We start from the raw sequence: 24,097 nt of genomic DNA, 5'->3' as shown, positions 1-24,097 counted from the left end.
ATAAAAATGGTACCACAAATTAATGGGAGAAATATTGATCTGTTAGGTGGTATTGGGAAAACTGCTTCACTAAATACAGAAAAATAAAGCTGGATCCCTACATTACACAGTATACAAAGGTGGATGCCAGATGGATTGTAAATGAAAAGGTGAAGGCAAAACTATAAAGCTCATAGGAGAAAATGCTGGAGGATATCTTTGTGGTGTAGGGCTAGGGAAATATTTCATAAGTAAACTGCCCAAAACACAAACATAAGACAAAAAGTAGATTAATTAAAAAGGATTTCGTTCAATAAAGGATGTCACAGACAAAGTTAAAAGACAGGTAACAGACAAAAGTAACTGACACATCTAAAACTGGTAAGAGATTAATGTCCACAACAAGAAACCAAAATGCAATTGCACAATGAGCAAAGATCAACACGCAGTTGACAGAAGGGAAGACTAACTATCACCTTGTTTTTGGTAATAAGGAATTGAAGATAACCTAGTCACCCACTGTGAGGGGAACAGGTATGTATAATGTGGTGCGTGCACACTAGGGAATCCGTGTAGCAGTAAGAAGCAACACCCTAAATGTACACATAGCAACGTGGATGTATCTAAGTAAGTAGAAAACAGTAAACATGGCTACCACAGTACTATTGGTATGAATTAAAATTGTATACATACGACACAACACTACTTACTTCGAAGAATGCCTGCAAAACAAGGGGCACATATCAAAAAAGTTAGAGTGGTGCCTGTGGGACAGAGCAGAGTGGGGACTAAGGAAGAGGAGAAACTTCATGGATAATGAAGTGAGGGAATGAGTTCTCCAGCTGACTGATGACAATGTGCTATGAATCAAGGCATATGATTGACACATTACTTTGCATTTGAGTACAAAGTAAAAAGAAATTATCCACAGCACATACTCGCATGTAGTTTGAAACTACAGCAGGCATTTGACTATAGAAAGAGAGACTGAGGCTGTCACGGACTCCCTGCGGAGCCAGGCCCTTGGAATGGCAGAGTGGAGACAGAGCTGGATCTTGGTGACGTGGAATCACTCCATGACGCTACATCTAAACCAAATATCTGTAAGACCACTCAGATGAACCAGATTCCCTTGACTTTTTCAGCCAGGGGTTTCTGATACCTGTGATGAAAGAATTTTAACTGCTATCTATCTATGCCTGTACTTTAAGCAATAACTACACCAGATTTTTAAACAACACTATGGCTTCACTTCTATACTTTTGGGAAATTAGGGGAGCAAGACGAAGCATACATTTAAGAAGTAAAAACACAGAGGAGAGACAGAATAATAGTAGCCACCATTTATAAGCTCTTATTATGTGCTAGGCACTGTGCTAGGTGCTTTCCATACCTTGTCTCTAATCTGACCAATACACCCGCCTGGGGTCTCACCCCTGTGCAGATGAGGAAATGGGCTTGAAAGGGAAAGCGTCTTGTCTAGAGTGATACAGCTTCACAGTGGGGTCTTGTGAACCCGTCTGTCTGCTGTCAACCTGTTCTTCACACCACGCCACCCTACTAGAAAAGATGATGGGGAAATGAAGAAGGGACAAACACAGAGACAACAGAGACACAGAAGAGGCAAATACACAGAGGGAGAAAAAACAAACTACGCCTAGGCACATATGGAGGCCCCATGTTTTCCGAAGAACGGACACCCATGACACGTCAGAGTATGCCTGCCTGAGAAGAGACTGTCATTGTCCTTTGAAAGGTGTACGATCTCATGATTAACCCAACCCTTACCAAATTCAAAGGCATCTCTTCTGCCTGTTTCCAACTATCAAAATCTTAAATAAAAGACTGATTTTCTCAAGTATTTCTCAAAGCTTTGTATGTATAGGAAGCAGTGGTACACATTTCAGACAGACTCAAATCTAGTTAGATCATTTATTGTCCATGGGAAAGCAAACTTTTGACTGTTTGCAATATATACAGATGGCAAATACATAAACGATATTGTGGTTTACCTCTGATAGTAACCTAAGCACCCATCAATAAGTGATATCACAACTATAGAATACTATGAAGCTGTTCAAAGAACCAGACAGACCTCTATATGCTGATGTGAAATAACCTCCAAGATAACTGAAAAATGCTAGATACAGTGTATACGTATGCTAAGTTTATTTACTTATTTATTTTTGAGACGGAGTCTCGCTCTGTCGCCCAGGCTGGAGTGCAGTAGCACGATCTCGGCTCACTGCAGCCTCTGCCTCCCAGGTGCGAGCGATTCTCCTGCCTTAGCCTCCTGAGTAGCTGGGATTACAGACATGAGTCACCATGCCCAGCTGGTTTTTTTTGTATTTTTGGTAGAGACGGGGTTTCACCATGTTGGCCAGGTTAGTTTCTAACTCCTGACCTCAAGTGATCCACCTCCCTTGGCCTCCCAAAGTACTGGGATTACAGGCATGACCACTGTGCCTAGCCAGGTATGCTAAGTTTATATTACAAACTCAGATACGTATCACTGCTTATAACTGGAGAAATTGATAGGTGGTTGCTCTGGGGAAGGAAGATGGGATTGTGGGTAAGAAGATTTGCTTTACACGCATTAGATCCCCATGTACTTTGTACTTTTTTTCCCTACCAAATATAACCTTTTTTTTTTTTTTTTAAAGACACAGGGTCTTGCTCTGTTGCCCAGGATAGATTACTGCAACCCCAACCTCCTGGGCTCAAGTGATCCTCCCACTTCAGCCTCCCAAAGCAAAACAAATCTTTATTTTTAAATCAAGCAGTTTATTGTGTTTTCCCTCCAAGCCAAATCCAATGTTAGGATCTACTAAGGTCTGAGTGGAAGAAATACATTCCTTTCTTTCCCCTTCTTCCAGTGATGAGACAGGGAGAGGCCCCTTCCCATTTCTTTCTCCCTCTTTTCAACCAAAAAGTCACCCATTTGTTACACAAAACAACTTACTTACTCATGTTATCCACGTTCATTGAAAATATATTTAAGTAAAAGGAAAAATAAGAAAAAGTACTGATACCACCACTCTACATTTTGGGGTGTATGTTCTTTTGTATATTTTCTAATGCATGTATGTACACACATATGTATTTACACTTACAATCACCCAGGATGGAGTGCAGTGGCGCGATCTTGGCTCACTGCAACCTCCGCCTCCTGGGCTCAAGTGATTCTTGTGTCTCAGCCTCCCGAATAGCTGGGATTACAGGTTTTCGCCACCATGCCCAGCTAATTTTGTATTTTTAGTAGAAGACGGGGTTTCTCCATGTTGGTCAGGCTGATCTCAAATTCCCGACCTCAGGTGATCCACCTGCCTTGGCCACCTTTTAAAATTTAATGTTAATTGGAATCACATGAAAAAAGTGTCCCATGCCAAATACTCTAGGTAAAATGTTTTAAAAAAAAATTTAACAATGACACCTTTATATGTTAACATACAAGATGGTGAAAACACAGTTAAGTATAGTTAAATTACATAACCACAGGGTTTTCTCGTTTTGGCAAAAATCATCTTGAGGAGTACTGCTGACAACAACACACTTTTGCAGAACTGTCCTTAAATGTCAGCCAAAGGCACTTCCAGTCCCCCTCATCCCCTAATGTATGAGGTCCATGTCTTTTTTAACTTCTTAGTTCTTTTCATCTTCATGACAACACACTGAAAATACACTTAAAAGGAAAAAATAAAAAGCACTCATACCACCACTCTATTTTGGGGTGTACGTCCTTTTTGATATTTTTTCCTACAACCCCATTTCAGCGAGAACCTTTTTGGTATTTTCCACGCAGATCACACGTACACTCATATTCACTTTCTCTCTCTTCATCATTCTCCCACCCCTTACCTGAACTTTTTTTTTTTGTTGAGACGGAGTCTCGCTCTGTCACCAGGCTGGAGTGCAGTGGTGCAATCTCGGCTCACTGGTTCTGACTCCCTGGTTTAAGCGATTCTCCTGTCTCAGCTTCCCGAGTAGCTGGGATTACAGGCACATGCCACCATGCCCAGCTAATTTTTGTATTTTCAGCAGAGACGGGGTTGCACCATGTTGGCCAGGATGGTCTCAATCTCCTGACCTCGTGATCCGCCCGCCTCTGCCTCCCAAAGTGCTGGGATTACAGGCGTGAGCCACCACGCCCGGCCTCTTACCTGAATTTCTAAGGTTGAATTATTTTTGTATGATTCCCACATCTACATTTCAAGTCCTGACCGTAGTAGCACCATCAAATACACACATACCCTATTACCCAAAAAACCTAGAGTGAGTCACAATCAAGGACTCCCACGCTCTGCCTTCCTCTACTTGTCCAAACATGCCCCTCACAGCAAATGCTCCACCTTCCTGACCTGGCCAAATTCCACCAGTTCTTGGAGGCCCACCTCAAGTGCCATCCACTGCACTGAGTCTTCCCACATTACTCCAGTCCCGTTTCTTCCCCACTGTGAACTCAATTGTCAGGTAGCAATGGAACACAAATGGACCAAAATGTAGCTTTGTGACACATTTTGAACCATTATCTTTTAACTTATCATGTGACTGCAAATTGTGAGTATACTGGGAGGCAGGAGACTGGGTCCTTTACTTCTTGTACCCTATAAACCTAGCACAGTGTGATATGGACAGCAGATACTCCCCAACAGCTGAGAGTGTGATGTTAGAACCCAAGGTAACTCAATAACACAACAGACACGAGGATAGTATGTACATTCCTCTTTATTTAATACAACAACAAACACGTAACATATACAAAAAGAAAAAACACTCATTAAAAGGCCCTGTCACAAAGGATAGACAGGAAACATCTACACTGAATCAAATAAGGCTCTTGCTTCAAAAACAGGGGTTTGCTAGCTACACCTGGAATATGAGCAAGGCTGTTGCAAAAAAATTTAAAAAAAAAAAACACAAAAATCCCTGCACTGAAGGAGTATATTCATGGGGGTAATTTACTAAATTCACAGGTCCATATTTAGGAATGTTTATGCCCTCTCACATATCCAAAATTCATCAGGGTTTTATGAAATGTGTGATTTTTTTTTTGGTTAAAAAAATTTACCTGCCCTTTTTTCTTAGGAAGGAGTGGTAAGAGCTTTCTAAAAACTAGAGACAAGCAAACCATCCAAAGTGTGAAATGTTTTACCATTAAAGTTCAAAGGGCACGTAGAACTGAGAATGCAAAGGCAAGATGGCAGTGGGAAGAAGAACGTGACTTCTGCGTCATTTCCTGGTAGCTAGCGTTTAGTTAACCAAATGGAAATACCTCGGCTCAGTGCAGGGTTCAGTAGCAGCAGTTTGTCCATATTCCTGCTCCGATTTGAGCTGGAAATTAAACAAGCACCAGTTCATCTCAAAAGAGCCTTATACAAACACACACGCACACACACCCACACCCATTCACATGTCATCACCACCCCCTTTTATTTAAATTTATTATTTTTTTTTTTTTACTAAAATACAAAAAAGGGAGACAGGTATATTTACAAAAATCCATGGCTGGTACAGTACATAATTTTTAAGACACACTAAATGCTACAATCTTTCAGGTCCTGAGATTATTACAAACATCAACTCAAAGCTTGTGTTCAGGTCCAGTTTTTAAAGGAGGAAAAAAAAATCCCAAAATATTAAGTCACACACTTATTTGAAATACAGTATATCCCTTCAAGTTAGCAAAAACACACCTCCCTATAAGCAAATGCAATACAGTAATTCGTGTCTTTCACCTAGAGGACCATCAACTCTTTAGGCTCCTTCAAGATTGGTTTTGAAACATGTTGGCATCTATGTCAAGTGTGGAGGTGGCTCATGTATGAGGAAGATGTAACTGGAGGGAAGTTCCTCTGCAGAGTGAACATTCACTGTATAAATACATCCTGTTTTTCCTTGGGCTACCAAACAAGTCTTTCCCTTATCAAAATTCACACCGAAGTATGTGTTTACCCAGACTAAAAATCAGAATCATTATTTCCAATCAGTTATAGCAAATAGGTCTGGAGTTCGGTAATCATTTTTACAACGGCAAATGAACTTTCTTGCTTGTAATAAAAGAGAGAAAACATCCATTACTTAGTTACCTTGGTAGACTTGGATTAATATATTATTTGGGGCACAAAATTTTCACCAGCTGGAGATTTATTTTCTTCTTTTAAGTTTGAGGGTGTTTAACAAGTGAAATCCAAGGGCAAGCCCCAGATTTACATACTCTCTGAAAGACCAATTTGGTATTTTTGATACTTTCTGAAATAAAGTAAGTTTTCAATGACAATCAACAAAAGGGCAGTGCAAAGCTTGAATCTTTTCTCTGGAGGCTTGCCATGGATCATAGGAAATTACTTGTAGGCTGGGAACCTACCTCTAATGGGGAAAGGCCCATTGATTATCTGAAGGTCTCAGAAGGTATATGTAACTAATTACAAAGGCATAGCCAAGACTCAAAAATAGGTGACCAAAGTTGGCCAACTTTCCAATTAACTATGTATAACAGTAATACTTTTGTCAACTGAGAATAAGTTCTTTTTAATTCCTCTAGACAATATTGGGGTAACCCTTGGTAATTTTGCAGGTATAGTAAAGAAAACCCAATTTTCTGACAGAGGGCACACTAACCCTACAAACAGCAGGGATAAGCAAAAAAGGAGGAAAGCTTATGGCTGCAAGCACAGCAAACACAAGATAGTTAAGATCTGACAATTTAAGGGCAGGTTGCCACACAGAAAAACATGTCAACTGGCTGGTCTTGGTTGATACTCCTAAATGTGCTTTGAGGGCAGACGGTGTTGTTAACTTCAAAAACAGAAGTATTTCCATGTTATCTTGGGTAATAGTATCTTGTTTGTATTTATTAGGTTTCCATTAGTGCTCTATTATAAAATATTTAAAACACAGATTTACAATAAAATCATTATATTATTATTAGCAAAGTGGGAACAAATAATGTATAGAAAATTTTGTGAGGAACAAACATAAAATTTGATTCATATGGCCTGTTTGCAAAAGTAGGCTTATTTCAGGGGGAGTATGAAAATAAGCAAGGCAGACTATTATGAGAAATAGCCCCTAATGAAGATCTCCGTCTCTTTAGAATAACCTTGAAAAGTAACAAGAGGAAGTCATGAAATGCCGCATTATACAGTAGCAAAATCTATTTTTTAATACAAAGGAGAAGAGGAAAAAAAAGAACACCTCTAGTCCCAGTGATGACCACTGATGACTCTAAGTCCTAGACACAGAGACCCTAATAATACTACTGCGATTCTGAAAAGCATTCCTGACTTGTTTAACAGTTTGGAAAAGTGTCCGAAGTTTAAGTACTAACCCACTATGAAATGGAGATACACAGGGAAGACTGAAAAGTAGAACTATCACAATATAAGGAAATTAAAGATCACAAGTAGCTACTTTCAAGCAAGTGGTACTTTGAGAGTCTATGAGAAAAATAAAATTTAATATCACATTATTCAAAGGCAGTCTGATTAAAATCCTAAGAGAGTCCCTGCCTGAGTCCTCTGCTGGGATGTAAACAGTCTTCTAAAGCAGGCCTGCACAGGGCTTTACTTTTCAGTTCTATGGGGACACAGGATAGGTTGCCAGAGTGAGTGAGAAGAGGATGTAAAAGACAATTTAACCTTTCCTCCCCAGACTCCTAATATACAACTCATATTCTAGTGTAGCAATATGATTAAGAGCTCTGAATAAAGAATGAAGACTAAAGGAAACCAAGAAAGAAGAATTCAACATTAATATTCAAAGCTATTTTTAATTAGAGTTTGATCACCCATTCAGCTCTATAAACCTGAACATTGTGTCATATAATCTAAAACTCTCAGAATTGAACACTGGGATGATTTTATCATTAACAACCCAAAGACATTCCATGATACTAACTACAGCTTTGCACCAGTGAAAGCATCTGTAGATAGTTTTTGAATACAGAGTTCACATTTTACGATAGATGAACACACAAAGTATCTCTATTTTATGCTTCTGTTAATTTTCCCTAGAAGAACAAACACACATTCAACAAAACCCCTTATGCCTTATTTCTTTGGGTCTTAACATTTGTTATCTGAGAATGGAAAAGACAGGGAAATGTGAAAAAAAAAAAGGAGTATGTTTATCTGCATAGTTGATATTTAGAGGCTACTAACTAAGGCCTTATCTGGAAAAAGCAACAAAAATCCAAAAAGTGACTTACAGACAGACAGACAGACAGACACACACACACACACACACACACACACACCCTATCATTAGAGATTCAGTGGACCTTAGCCAATTCTGGAAATTAACCAGATGCTTTGTCTGCTTGGACCTGGTGCTTTCTACTAACTCACTTGAACCTGATAACACTGGTTCCTCATCCCCAACATTTTGCTTTCCTGACCCTGAATATGTGCTACAATTTAAATTTACACACACACTCCAACAATCGTTGCTCAGCATTTAGCCCCAACTAAAACTGCAGCATCCATTTTTTTTTTCCTGTTGCTATTATTTTAAACGATAACGGGAAAATTCTATGTAGTAGTACTACTTAATATACAGGGATGGAAGGTGGGATAAAATGATCTTCGTCTCCTCCTGGGAGCTGGGGAAAACATGTTTCCTTCTACCCTGACCTTCCCCACCCCGACCCAGTTAGAAAGTGAATCCTGCCTTCCGTCTCCCATTTTCTTACAACCTGAGCAGCTGATGGCTCCACCTCTTTCATGGGTTGAAGAAGCATGAATTACAAAGGTGCAATGGCTACAAGAGTATCCAGCTGGCTGTGTGTAGTGCTCACCCCTTCAGTGCAGAGCTGGATACACCTACAGTTAATGGAATTAGTACACAATCTCTGATTTGCAAGAATGAGACATCATACTCATTCTTAGAAAGTTAAGAAGCTTAGCTATCCGTCCTCAAACAAGCAATAAAAGGAAATTAGACTGAGAAGGTGGAAAAGTGAGGCAGTTAAAACTTCCAGGATCATTTATCAACTCCAATAACCAAGCATCATAACTTTATCTAACTTTAGCTCCACAACCTTGACGAAAATCACAGTAACACCGTAAAAGGCTAAAAAAAACTACTTAAACTTAGTGTTATTTCTCTCCCTTGTTAACCTGAAACTAAACATTTTATCCCACCTCAAAGATAATGTTTAAATAACAAATATGTATCTAAATTAAAATTCCAGTGATTTTTTAAAATTTAAAAACCATAGGGTGCTTTTTATACTCATTATAAGGAAAACATTTTTTAGCCTCTGCAGGAAGATGATAGTACTATTTTTAATTATATAGGACATTTTACAAAAACTCAAAATATTTTTGAAATAGTAAAGTCTCTGATATCCCTGGGAGGTAGGTGAATATGATTATACCCAATTGTCTAATGGGTAATCTGAGGCACGAAGGTTAAACAATATTCCCCCTAGACATAGTCATTCAAGAATAACACTCGTGAATTCCAACTGCCTGGTAAGTTCTGCTATCAGGTAACACTACCAGGAGCTTCTGCTTTCTCCTTTTAAGCCACTAGTCTCTTCTTCTTCCCAATTAGAATGTATTGAAAGGGGGGCACTTACTAGGTATATTTGTACTGGGTCTGAGGGATGGTTCAACTTGGTCTCCCTTAACATGTCACATCTATTTGTTTTCAACAAAAAATCGATGAATCTTTGCTACTGAAAATTATGTTATTTTGCTCAAGGGAGAAATCTAAATAACCATAAAATCAGATTAAGCCAAATGTAATTATCTAGCAAATAAAAAGCAAATGGAAAATCTCTCAATGCTATAGATTATATGAATGTTTTCCTCAGCATCTGAAGTCTTTCTACTTCTGAGTTTATTAACCTTTTAACAGATAGATATGCAGCTATATGATTTCTTCAAAAATCATTTTCCAGAAGAAAATATGATACATTTTTCATGTTGACAGTTGCTAACTTCCTTCTAAACTTAGATACCAAACCGCGGTTCTAACGCTAGCCTTGTCACATGTTTAGTCTAGCGCACCTTACCAATGTGACTTGCAAGGTACTCTTGTTATTCCAATGCTGTCTCCTATATTACTTATGCCAAGTTTAAAGAGCACAGAAAAGTGGGTTATATCCAAGAATAGTCAATGATTCACTAAGTTTATTTTACTTGTAGTAACTGACGTGTGTGTGTGTGTGTTGTTATTGTTAACTTCTACAAGCAGATATTCAAAGGGCGAAGGTGGCCTCTTGTGAAAAGATACTTTTCTATACTTTTATTTTCTTTTTTTGAGACGGAGTCTTGCTCTGTCGCCCAGGCTGGAGTGCAGTGGCGCGATCTCAGCTCACTGCAACTTCTGCCTCCCGGGTTTATGCCATTCTCCTGCCTCAGCCTCCCAAGTAGCTGGGACTACAGGCGCCTGCCACCACGCCTGGCTAATTTTTTGTATTTTTAGTAGAGACGGGGTTTCACCATATTAGCCAGGATGGTCTCGATCTCCTGACCTCGTGATCCACCTGCCTCGGCCTCCCAAAGAGCTGGGATTACAGGCGTGAGCCACCGCATTCGGCCGAAAAGATACTTTTCTAATCCACCCACTTTAATCAACTAAAAGCAATGGAATAAACAAGGCAGAAGTTTTGCAAACATGGAAAGGGGAGTGTTTGGAAAGGATGCAATGGTACAGCAGCTCCTAGTTTTATATATATGTAATGTATGTATCTTACACATATATCCATATACATAGAAAGCAAAGGAAGAGGGTTACACAGCATGACATGATGTCGACAAGTGTGAGATTCTTCCTCCTGAATCCCCTGACTTATCACTCTGTACTTTAAGATAATGTGACAACAGTTTCAAAAGAGAGGAAAAAAGAAAGAAAAAAGGCACTTAACAAAGACAAAGGCCTGAATTGAGCATGTTTTAGAGGAGTAATATAAGCATTTTACCAGAGCTAAGAAATGATTTACAAAGAGTTAAACTTTTCCCCTTAAAATTTTATAAAATAAAATTGCATAACATGTTGTGATCATTTATCTACTACTGCACTTTTCTTCTGCTTCATTATTACGAACACAAAAGCCCCCTCAAAAGCAAAAAACAACAATCATACATGCACAATAGAAAGTAAAAGTGCCTCTTTTGAGAACATTAGGTCAGCAGAATCACCGTGCTGAAGCACAGGAAAGTTCTCAAGTTTGGCCTGATTATAGATTTTTCTCATTCTTCTATTTCCAACTTTAAAAAAAAACAAAAACAGAAACAAAACAAAAAACAAACAAAAAAAAAGCAAACAGAAATTCCAAACCTAAATAATAAAAACAACAAAGGGACCAGTGTGCTTTTACGGTACACTCCTAAAATAAAGTATCCTAATTCTATACATGAGTCAAACTAGAGGACAAAACATCCTAGAAATAAAGAACTGTAAATTAAAGTCAACCAATACAGGCAAAGTTCATTTTACAAATGTAGCAGCAAATATGATAGATCACTGGAGTTCTAAGAGATGATCCCAAAGGACGCAGAGTTCTCATAACCAATGGCAGTTTGAACAACAGTAGAATTTTCGTTTCAGAAAATGTCTTGAACCAAGTATAGGTGGAAAGGGGTGTGGGAGAGGGCAACCAGAGGACAAAGACTAGATTAGAGGTGCCTGCCCTTTCCAACCCTGGGTAGTAAACAATTTAGATCTGCTTTGGGAAAAAAATATCCTGGGTTAAAAATCATGTCCAATAAGTTGTTTTCAACCAGGTGTCAAACCCACAGTATTCCAACACATATGTGCCCGGTTCTTCCCCTTACCTTCCTGATTCAATAAACCCTATTCAATGTCCATGATATGAAAAATGTAATTTGGGCTAACAACATCCATCAGAGGGGGGGTGGGCACGAAAGAATGCACTATCACCATCTTCTAATTTCCGCAAAGTATCAGAATTTTATGACTACAGATTAGCCTCATTTCCTTTCCCAAAACCTTTTTCTTCAGGCTGTTTTAAAATCACGATTTCATTTACCCTCTGACCTCAAAAGCATACAAGAATTATAATTGACTTATAATGGAAATTATTGCTTGCATTTATCCTGGATGCTCTGAATGAGCTTGACACTTTGCTCCCAGTCTCCAACTGAGGCTCAGCACAGCTATCTCCGAGGACAACCCTGCTGACTGTTATTGCTTGTGAATACTGAGGATTAACTTGTATGTACAGTAACAGCTTATATATCAGTGAAGGCAATTTAAAATATAAAACAGTTGAAAACAAACAGCTTAATCTTCCTGAATCAAGAATCCCGAGGAGTGGGATATAATCATGTGTGCTGATTATTTTTGCATTTGGATGTTGCTAATGCTCTTCAGAAATACACGTTGCTCTATAGATATCCTTTCCAATGACTCACCATTTTAAAAAATAACATAATTTGATTTTTAAGTGCAAAAATACAGTATGAGTCACAAGTCTCTGTGCTAAAAAATAACCAATTTATATGTTTGTTTTTAGTAATAAAAACGGTAAAGACAGGTGACCATAAAGTATGGGCACCTTTTTCAATGTTATGATCTAGGAAAGAAATAGATTACTATTTACATGTAGAAACTCTCTGATCATACTTGATCTATACAGAAATACAACGATGTTTGATTGATTCATACAACATAAAAGGGGGGTCCTGACTGAAATGAATCTAAGTCGTCAGTGCAGATGGGGGTTTAAGGTAGGGATCTGACAGTAGTCCTCAAGGAATCAAGACTAAAGAGAACACAGAAGAATCTCCATATTGTATTCTTGGAGCCAAGGGCCTTCAGATATTTTTACTGGTTAGTATAAAATGTTACAGGGAAAAGAACTGATTATCTTGTTGTTTCCTAATGATGACAGTCACCAGAGATCTTCATATGGCATGATTCAGAATTGATGGTTTTAAGAAATTCAAATGATTTTTTGACTCAAACTAGTCATTTATATGAATGTATGTGTGTATGTATATATACATACAGACAAACATATATACAAGCATTCAGGAAGAGAAATTAATACGCACTTCGACTTCTCTTGTGGTATGAGAAGTAAAACAAAGGCTACCTTCCCAAAGGAAAATCCCATCACTTCCCCTAGTATGAAGCAAAGACCTTTTTATTCAAATTTCATAAAAGCAAGAGGTCCACTACATTTGAAAAAATAAAAAAAATTGGGCAAGCTTCCTTAATTGAAACCAAGCAAATCTTCATCAAACATACTGAATTCAAGTCAAACCTCTCTGCAACATCCTCCCAGTATCCTTCCAAAATATCTACTGGGGTTCATACTACATCCATATTTGTTTTATTGATAAACTAAATTCTTAGAGTCAAGAAATTATATCAGTGATTCCTTTGAAATAATCCTTTCCCTTTACTGTAACAAGTTCTTGGAACTAAAGTTTTCAGTTATTTATTAACTTTTTCGCTATGAAGCAAGCCAATGTGACTTTGAAGTCAAAATACAGGCATACAGATCTGAACCGATCTGTGGTTATTTATTCACAGTCCTGTAGGGTATCTGGGACTTTTGTGTATAAAAGAAAAAAGGGCCTGGTTAATACTCTTAATTGAGTAAATCTAATGGTATAGGGTAATGTATAATAAACACATATGCAATAAATCTTGTCACTACCAGTCTATTTTTTTTAGGTTAGTGTCATTATAAATGGATGAAGCTTACACCATTTAGAGTTTACACCATTCTCCGATATAGTATGAAAATATTCAGAAGCTTAAAAAACTAGAATAATGCGGCAAAAAAACCCATCAAATCAAATGTATCCAAGGAGAACCATAAATTTTTCCCTTAACATCCTTTGTTGAATATGCTATTTGCATAAGGAAGCTATAATAACTAAGGAGTCTTATTTTCTGCAGATTTACTCACATACCAATACACTGAGTAAATAGTAAAGCTTTAGGATCTCAAATGCTCCAATTTCACTACACTGGATACAGGGAGTAAAAATATGTCGTGATTGTGATCCTAATGTGATTCCTCCCTTTAAAATACCATCTTAAAAATTCAAAAACTATATTCATGCCATTTGAATGACCAATGAAGAAACATAGTGTACACTTCTACCTGTTTATACCAATAGCTAATAATCACCTGAAGGACCACTAGCTAAAAGAACGGAAGGAGAAGTTGTGAAGTTAGATGAACTGGGGAAACTTAGAGTTTATGTTGCTGCAAGGGCTAAAAGCAGCAAAGCAATAACCCTGTAAAGATCCCCATTTCTCAAGAGAAAAATGTGAACACAGTCACATTTTAACATCAAGAATGGAAATAAGAATTAACCAGTCAATACTAGATGCACAAATCACCTGAAGAAAAGAGTTAAGTACCTGCTTCTGAACGGAAGATGAAATTGACCCTTTTACAAAAAGGGGACATCTAGGTTTCATCTCTTAAGAGCAACAGGCTCAACTTCCTGATTTTTAAAAATCTAGATGATTTAATAATATATATCACTGTGCTAAAATAACTTTCCTGAAGGATCTTTAGTCCGCTGATTGAGGGGAGTTGCTACACACTGGAGGAGATTCAAGTTTGTTCAGGATTTCCGAGGGTGTGCTATTTCTTCAGCTACTGTCTATCGGAGATAGAATCATTATTATTTTTTTTTGTGGCAAATCTGCTACACAGTCCATTCAAATAGACATGATCATTATTCCTGACAAACTGGCCTAATTCCAGTTTTTAATGCCTTTTATTACCAATTATGTCTGTAAGTGTTCAGGATCCAACCCCCAGGATGGATGGAGTTTACCCAAATTCTCTTGACTTCCTTCTTCCTCCCCCGGGAAAAATCAAATTTGTATTTCTGTGGGTTTGACAACTGAGTCTCTTTCAAGTCTGTTAATACGGTAACTTTGTCATTCTTTAGAAGAGACCAAAGGTCACTAACTTTGCACAAAAGCATTTCTTCCTCCTGCACCTGGCTTTGCTCAAGTAATGTTTTCTTTTCTTTTTCCTCCTCACCACAGTGCTTGGGACGAGAGAATGTAAACATCGACAGAAACAGCAGCCCTATGACCACATAAGTACTTTCCCATCAGGTAGATTCCATCAGTCAACTAAACATTTCGTCTCCTTTGCTTGCTGGCAGTCACTGAGATTTCCGTGGTAATTTAGTGTCCCCTTTACTTTGGCCTCCATCTGAGAAAAAGAGATGTTAAATTGGTATGGGTCCATATGTTACAAAAACCAGCTAAGAAAAACAAAGCAAAAAGAACAATTAACTTTTATCTTTTGTGGATGACATCTCTGAAAAGATATAACTTTTAATATCTTGCATGCCATATAGCATTATAGAGGTTGATAAAACATCATGGAGATAAAAACTCAACAACAATGATCCTGTTCTCTCAAATGACTGTGGTTTTCAGTGTTTTTTAAATATTTCAACAAGTATTGATCATTTACGTCCCAGCCAATTGTGTCAAATGCTGTGAGAGGGTTATAAAGGAACCAGAAGACACAATTCCTACCTCCAAGGGACCCACTACATCTTTCAATTCCTTTGGAAGACAGGTCAATTTCATTTTTTTTTTTTTTGTAAGTGAAATAAAATTTCTTGCCAGGACACAGCATTTCGTAATTCCTGATTATTTGTGTAAACAAACGTAGCAAACTTTTCATCTGTAGTGAAAAACATCCAGCTGAGTCTGTGTGCTCATTCTAACCTAGCTTTAAGTGACAGGAAAGTCTGCTACTGGGACAAGGCTCTTTCCTTTTTTTTTTTTTTTTGAGACGGAGTCTCGCTCTGTCGCCCAGGCTGGAGTGCAATGGCACGATCTCAGTTCACTGCAACCTCTGCCTCCCAGGTTCAAGCAATTCTCCTGTCTCAGCCTCCCGAGTAGCTGGGATTACAGGCGCACACCACCATGCCCGGCTAATTTTTGTATTTTTAGTAGAGACAGGGTTTCACCATGTTGGTCAGGGTGGTCTCAAACTCCTGACCTCATGATCCGCCCCGCCTCAACCTCCCAAAGTGCTGGGATTACAGGCATGAGCCACCACGCCTGGCTCTTTCTTTTTTTAAGAGAGAGTCTTGCTATGTTTTCCAGGCTGGAGTACACTGGCTATGCACAGGTGCGATCATAGCACACTATAGCCTCAAATTCCTGGGCTCAAGAGACCCTCCTGCCTTAGCCTTCTAAGTAGTGGGACTACAGGTGTGTGCCACCACACCAGCTCAAAATAATTTCTATTTTTACATACTGCTGTTTAAATGCTTGCAGAAAAAATGTTGATTACTTCATTTAAGCCTCAACTAAATTACCTACAAAAACTGGACAGGAGGAGAGGAAAGGGGGATATCAGGGCAAGGGTAAGGCCCAATGACTTGGAAAGCCAACAGAATATGGAGAAAGTCTCCAACAGGTCATGGCCTTAGCAAGAAAAATGAGGCCTCAAAGACAACCCATGCCTGACAGCAAAGGACAGGAGAAGGAAATCTTTCACTCTGAGGGAAGAGGCATGAATAGCAGAAATACACAGGTGAAAAGGAACAAATTTGACCAGGGTTTGGCAAACTACAGCCCATAGGCCAAATCTGATTCCCTGCCTGCTTTTGCACATGAAGTTTTATTTACAGTCATACTCATGTGTTTAAATACTCCTTATGGCTGTTTTTCACTACAATGGTCAGTTGAGTAGTGGTGACAGAGACCATATGACCTGCAAAGCCTAACATATTTACTATTTGGCCCTTTATAGAAAAATTTTACTGACCTTTGTTTTAGACTAAATAAAATTAATCAACATTAACTGAGCTCTTACTATGCACCAGGTGCCAAGCTAGAAGCTTTAAATCAATTATTTTTTATTAGATTCTCATATGAAGTCATTAAAAAACATTTGTTGTCTCCAGTTTACAAGCAAGAGAAAGTGATGGTCAAACAAGCCTACTCAAACTGGCAGTTCTGGAATTCAAAAATCCAAGTCTGATCCTCAAGTTCCGTGACTTACACTTTAAAATGTTTCTTAAAGGAAAAATTTTAAACTTTTTTTTTTGGGGGGGGGACAGACTCTCACTCTGTCACCCAGACTGGAGTGCGGTGGCACAATCAGAGCTCACTGCAGCCTCAACCTCCCAGGTGTAGGTGATCCTCCCACCTCAGCCTCCTGGGTAGCTGGGACTACAGGTGCACACCACCATGTCCAGAAAATTTTCTGTATTTTTTGTAGAGATAGCGTTTCACCATGTTGACCAGGTTGGTCTCGAACTCCTGGACTCAAGCCATCCGCCTGCCTTGGCCTCCCAAAATGCTGGGATTACAGGCATGAACTACCACGCCTGGTTGAAAAATTTTAAACTTTTTAACTTTAGTTATTTGGAAAATACTGACAGTCATATTTCCTTTCTCCCCCCGGAATAGCAGTGCTGCATAGATAAATTTGATAGTTCGTGTAAGAGCGAACACTGGGGTCTTTTTGAGCCACGAGAATCCTGCGTGTTTAATTCCTTGCAGGTGGCCACATTCATGCCAATCTGCCCATGAGTACACTACCCTCAGCTGGATTCATTATACCAAGCAGCTGTCTACACCCAGGGGGGGACATGCTTTAGTCACAGGGAAATTCTCTTTAGATATTTAAACTAGTCAGAGTTCGGAAGATCGGGATTGCTGACATTTGTGCCATGACTCTGTGTTACCCATTTTACACAACTGTGGTTTTATGCTCATTCTCAAGGTTAAGACTGAGACAGCTCACCACTTAGTTCTTTCGGAGGATTAATGGCAATCTGTTGCCTCAAGATTGCCCCTCAGTTCCCATCTCTGCACTGTGGTTAATGGTAAACTGGTTCAAAGATCATTTTTAATGCAGTGGCCAAAAAAAAAAAAAAAAAGTGAGGCCTAGTCAACTTCCAAAGTTAAGAGGGCAGCTAAGCAGTTATTTCTGCTCAAAAGATCCTGAAAATGGGCTTCAGAATAATATCAGTGTCTATGGAGGTAGACTGCTGGGGAAAACGAGAAGCTGGAGCCCAGTGTGTTATGCACATTGCCTAATCTGACTGCCTAATGTCAGATTTCAAAGCGATCTGGCTGCCTACAAGGACATAATGCATACAGCTTGGATCATATTAATTTTTCTTTTTTGAGACGGAGTCTTACTCTGTTGCACAGGCTGGAGTGCAGTGGCGTGATCTCGGCTCACCGCAACCTCCACCTCCCGGGTTCAAGCAAATCTTCTGCCCCAGCCTCCCAAGTAGCTGGGACTACAGGCATGCGCCATCAGGCCTGGCTAACTTTTGTATTTTTAGTAGAGACGGGGTTTCACCATATTGGCCAGGCTGGTCTCAAACTCCCAACCTCAGGTGACCTGCCCACCCTGGCCTCCCAAAGTGCTGGGACTACAGGAGTGAGCCACTGTGCCTGGCAGGATCATATTAATTTCATCTCCGCTAAAATGCCAAGACATTTAATCGCTAAGAATACAGGCCATGGAGTCAGACTTCCTGGGTTTGTATCTCAGATCAAGCATTTGTTATCTGGTCAAGTTGTGTATTATCTTGGGCAAGCTGCTTAGCTCTCTGATTCAGTTTCGTGATTGGTAAAATGGAGATCGTCATCTATCATTCAGGGGCTTGCTGTAAGGATTAAGTTAGCTAATCCATGTAAGCTGTCACAAGACTGTGGCATTTAGTAAGCTTTCAATAAATGTAAACTACTATCATTACTGTACATAACTTTTAACTATCTTATGAATCCTCTGATTAGTCATCATTTCCACATAATAAACACCTTCAAAAAGGCTCTTTTTATATGTTACAGATCTCATTTACCTATTTCCTTCCTCTTAAAAGGAATCTGTTGCTAATGAGGAATGAGGATTCAGTCTATGAAAATTTGCATTTTCCAATCTTTGCCATTCCATTCACATTGTTTTCAGAAAAGTATAATCCATATCTATAAGCCTATACAAATAAGAAAGAGATGAAGAAGGAGGTGGCGTTCTCACCGTGAAATGCTTGCTGTAAGTGTGCAGGCAGAGGTGAGTGGGAAAGCGTTGCTGCATGCTGAGCTCCTCCTGGCTGTAAACCCTTTAGTAAATCTGAGAGGAAAACAGACTTGTCAGTCATCTTTAAATCCAGATTTGAGCCCTTTTAGTTCAAAAATGAAAACTGATTTATGTAATGCAGGCACAGCACCTGACTTCGAAGGCCTTCTAAGACTAGAGCACGTTTTTAAAAATTTACTTATGTTAATGTATGTGTATGCACATAACCCAACACAACTGACTTCCTCTTAAAAATTTCATTAAGATGGAAATGTAGTATTGATAGCTTAAAAACTGTATATAAAACCCCAGTGTCCAATAATTTGACTTACTATATATATATAAACTGCATTTCTTAAAAAAAAAAAAAAAACTATAATCTTCATTAACTCCAACTGGACTACTCTTAATTAGAATAAATTTGTAAGGTTTCCTGTTCTGTCAAGCTAGACAGCCCAACCAAATAGAAGAGCCCCACTTACTCTGAGTTAGGCTATGGTGGAAAGCGGCTGAGGTAGATCCCGAGGTGGTTGTCACTCCAGCTGTGTCCGTTCCAAAGCCAAATATCTCCAAGGGAAACTGGAAGGGCATGGTCACTGGAACAAGGCCACCCAGCATCCCAAAAGGAGTCACATTTTGATTTGTTACAGACAAAGGTGATGTCATGAGAGTCAGAGGTGAGGCATTAGCCAATAATGATGCTCCTGCTGTGGACTGTGCAGAAACCAGGGGTCAAAATACATAAGAAATAAAGCAACCCAAATTGATTTATTTTCTATAATATCCTCACAGATGCAAGACTGTGCCTTACATCTGCTCTGACAGAAACGTTGTGAGACAGGCTCTTCATTACCACGGTAGGTTCCTTAGACGCTGTTATTTTAGTGGCACTTACATGAACACCCACGCACTCTCTCAATCTACTAATTCCCAACCTTCCACTCGCACTCCTCCACTTTTGCCTCCTAGCCCAAACACCTGAACCATGAGTAAGTAATTCCATGCAATTTCAGCTCGGTCTCTGAAAATGCTCACTTTACTATTTGTCTCATCATCTTTCCTGCAGTGGCTGCTGCAGACTGCTGCTTTCAGGGTCCTACTTGGTATCCTTTACCGTCATCACATCAGCTTAGAGAGACGAGGCCAAGGTGTTCTTCCTCGCCATGAGCCTCACCTGCCCTTCTCCAAAGCTAACCACCTGACTTACACCATGAATTCTCACCGTGTAGAACTTTCCTGTATAAATATCTAGTACTGCACCTTTTCCATGTTTCCTCTGCCTTCTCATACACAGAAACTTATTATTTTTTTATAACCACACTGTTATTCTAGCTCTTCCCCAACTCCTAGCAACTATCTAATTTGTCTTCCTTTTATTATCAAACAGAATGACAGACTTCAGTTTCCTTAGTTCTAGTCTCTAACTCCTGAAAGCGGGTTTTCACCTTATTACTTTTCTGAAATTACACTCCTTGAGGTAAAAGATAAATTGGACAGTGTTTTCACACTCCCCTACCTGGGCTTTGATGCTATGTTTACGAATAAAAACACTGAAATCAGATATACGCTAACATATTTGGACTGCAGGGAGGACTTTAAAAAAATAAAATAAATAAGAAATATGCCAACATGGATGGGCTTTCACAGAGAACTTACTTAAATATATTCCCCCTGCCCAAACTCCGCCCCCTTTTTTTTGAGACAGGGTCTCCTGTTGCCCACGCTGGAGTGCAGTGGTGCAATCACAGCTAACTGCCATCTCAACCTCCTGGAGGCTCAAGTGATCCTCTCACCTCAGCCTCCCGAGTAGCTAAGACTACAGGCACATGCCACTATACCCGGCTAACATTTTTTGTATTTATTATAGAGATAGGGTTTCACCATGTTGCCCAGGCTAGGCTCGAACTTCTGGGCTCAAACCATCTCCTCACTGCGCTGGCCTCCCAAAGTGCTAGAATTATAGTGTGAGCCAGAATGCCTGGCAAATACATTCCTATAGCTAGTTTAATTCTTTGAACAATTTTCTACATGGCAATTAAATCATTTTTTTCCATTTTGACTTTTTTATTAAAAAAAATTTTATTATTATTTTTTTTAGAGACGGGGTTTCACTCTGTTACCCAGGCTAGAGAGCAGTGGAACAATTGTAGCTCATGGCAGACTCAAACTCCTGGGCTCAAGTGATCCTCCCACCTCAGCCTCCCAAGTAGCTGGGACTACAGACAGGCATGTGCCACCAGACCCAGCTAACTTTTCAAAATGTTTTTGTAGAGATGGGGTCTGTGTTGCTCAGGCTAGCCTCCAACTTCTGGACTCCAGCGATCCTCACACCTAGGCCTTCCAAAGCACTGAGATTATAGCCATAAGCCACCATGCCTGGCCAACATTTTTCTTTTCTATGTGCACTTACTTATCAACAGAGTTGATACAATCAAATTTTCTCATTATCATATATTATCTATTATAGTTTCTGTCATTCTGAGATTTCTTTTGTAGCCTTATTTTACCAAATCCAAATTTTCCTGGTCAAAACTTTAACAGTTCTAAATTTGTATTTTTTTTGTTTTCCGTGTTTTTTTTTTTTTTTTTTTTTTGAGACAGAGTCTCACTCTGTTGCCCAGGCTGCAGTATAGTGCTGCGATCTTGGCTCACTGCAACCTCCACCTCCTGGGTTCAAGCAATTCTCCTGCCTCAGCCTCCTGAGTAGCTGGGACTACAGGCGTGCGCCACCACGCCCAGCTAATTTTTGTATTTTTAGTAGAGACGGGGTTTCACCATGTTGGCCAGGATGGTCTCAAACTCCTGTGCTCAAGTGATCCGCCTGCCTCGGCCTCCCAAAGTGCTGGGATTACATGCGTGAGCCACCGTGTCCATCTAAATCTAAATTTGATCAGGAAAATGGAATTTGTTGACTATTTTAAAAATAACTAATGAATGTTAGCTCTTCCCAGTTTTATTACATGTATCAATGAGCATTATTAATTAAGGACTGATTATTTTAAAAATCTTTGTCCTTTTGCTTCTGGTGGGGTACTTCTTAAGTTAATGTATAAGTAAAATGCAGACAATCTTTCCACACACACATGCCACATAACATTACATATATTTATACACTTAAGAGGCTACACCACTGCTCAACAAATGAAGAATATCCGCAAGCAGCCTTCTTCCTGGTTCTTTAACTGCCTCCCTCCCCTGTTCTCCTTTATTTGTTAATAAAAATAACAAATTTTACAACTGAAATTTATATCCGTAGTTCTGGCCTCTCATCTCAATTTCCATCCTGCATATCTGAGAGTTAAGTGAATAATTCCACTTGAATATCTAGCACCAACTTGACATATCCAAAGCTGAAATCATCTTCTCCAATGGGTTCCCCCATCTTCTGTCAACTGCTTTCATCAGGGAATTCCATTCTTTCCAGTCCCTTAGGCCTGAAACCTTAGTTTTCAGGCATTATAAAATGATAACATTATAGTCAACAAACCCATTCTTTCTTTTTTACCAAAATTTGCTCTTACACTTAAGTACAAATCTTCACCACTCCATGTTTGAACCTGACAGTTTTTCTTATTTGCCTGTCTTTTCCTGTACTGTGCCAACCACAATATATAAAATGGGTGCATTTAGGAAAAAATTACCAAGTTAGAAATAATAGTATCTTAATGCAACTGGGAAAGAAAAGATCCTGCATCAACTTAAAAATTAACCAGAGTTGGCAAGGCACGGTGGCTCATGCCTGTAATCCCAGCACTTTGGGAGGCCAAGGTGGGCGGATCATGAGATCAGGAATTCGAAACCAGCCTGACCAACGTGGTGGTCTCTACTAACCCCGGTCTCTACTAAAAATACAAAATTACAATAATTAATCCATTAATACAATACAAAAATTAGCCAGGTGTGGTGGCACATGCCTGTAATCCCAGCTACTCAGGAGGCTGAGGCAGGAGAACCGCTTGAACCTGGGAGGCAGAGGTTGCAGTGAGCCGAGATTGTGCCACTGCACTCTAGCCTGGGCAACAGAGCAAGACTCTGTCTCGGAAAAAAAAAAAAATTTAACCAGAGTTGCTTCTTCTAATCATAATTCTACTGCAGTCTTGGGATGACAAAGAGTCTCCAAGGCTGTGTGCCCCAGTTGGAGTTCCCTAGTGAGGAACATTAAATACTGTTAATAAAAGGAATCTTTTAAAGCTTTTCTGAAGGAGTGTAATTGAAGCATTAAAATAGATGCAAAATGAGGGCCAGGTGCGATGGTTCACTCCTATTATCCCAGCACTTTGGGAGGCTGAGTTGGGTGAATCACCTGAGACCAGGGGTTCAAGACCAGCCTGGCCAACATGGTGAAACACCGTCTCTACTAAAAATACAAAAATTAGCCAGGCATGGTGGCGTCTGCCTGTAATCCCAGGTACTCGGAGGCTGAGGCAGGAGAGCTGCTTGAACCCTAGAGGCGGAAGCTGCAGTGAGCCAAGATTGCACCACTGCACTCCAGCCTGGGCAACAGAGTGAGACCCTGTCTCAAAAAAAAAAAAAAAAAAAAAAAGCAAAATGTAAATTAGGGAGGGCAATTTCCAAAATTAAATAACTCAAGTATAGCAAAAAAGTGATACTATGCCGTAACTGTCTAACATTTTACACTTTCAAGTAACTTCTATATCCACTTTAATTTGTTTATAAATATAAATGGAAGCATCAGATAATCTAAATGTGACATGGGTATTTGCAAATCTCTCTATCCTAAAAGATGGAGACCTTTCAGCAGTGGGGTACTCCAATGTTGGTATCATCTGGGATCATGCACAAGAAGTCAGCATGAAGCAGGTAAATAGTTCCAGATTATGCCCCATAATCAAAAATACTTTCCGTGACCTCTACATTTTATTCCCAGGGGAAAAAACATTGAAGGGAATCCTTGCTCTTCCCATAGTGGGAATTTTTTTTTTTTTTTTTTTTTTTTTTTTGAGATGGCGTCTCCCTCTGTTGCCAGGCTGGACTGCAGTGGTGCAATCTCGGCTCACTGCAACCTCCAACTCCAGGATTCAAGTGATCCTCCTGCCTCAGCATCTCAAGTAGCTGAGACTACAGGCACGTGCCACCACACCC

The 24,097-nt window shown here is 39.4% G+C and overlaps 1 protein-coding gene across 6 annotated transcripts in view; it reads right to left on the bottom strand.

Moving 5' to 3' along the window:
* Nucleotides 1-4,686: 4,686 nt before the first annotated feature.
* The window catches only part of UBN2 (ubinuclein 2), an 80,452-nt gene continuing 61,041 nt past the window's right edge, over nt 4,687-24,097 (bottom strand). For all 6 annotated transcript variants that reach the window (XM_034965067.4, XM_034965069.3, XM_034965070.3 and 3 more), the window contains 3 exons: nt 19,477-19,708; nt 18,956-19,048; nt 4,687-15,145 (listed from right to left, as the gene is read on the bottom strand). In XM_034965067.4, coding sequence (XP_034820958.2) covers nt 15,096-15,145; nt 18,956-19,048; nt 19,477-19,708 — 375 coding nt within the window. In that variant the 3' untranslated portion in view covers nt 4,687-15,095. The remainder of the gene's footprint in view (nt 15,146-18,955; nt 19,049-19,476; nt 19,709-24,097) is intronic.

Source organism: Pan paniscus, chromosome 6, assembly GCF_029289425.2.
Source record: "Pan paniscus chromosome 6, NHGRI_mPanPan1-v2.0_pri, whole genome shotgun sequence".
In the NCBI taxonomy this organism is placed as follows: domain Eukaryota; kingdom Metazoa; phylum Chordata; class Mammalia; order Primates; family Hominidae; genus Pan; species Pan paniscus.
This window is presented reverse-complemented; position numbering and strand designations above follow the sequence as displayed.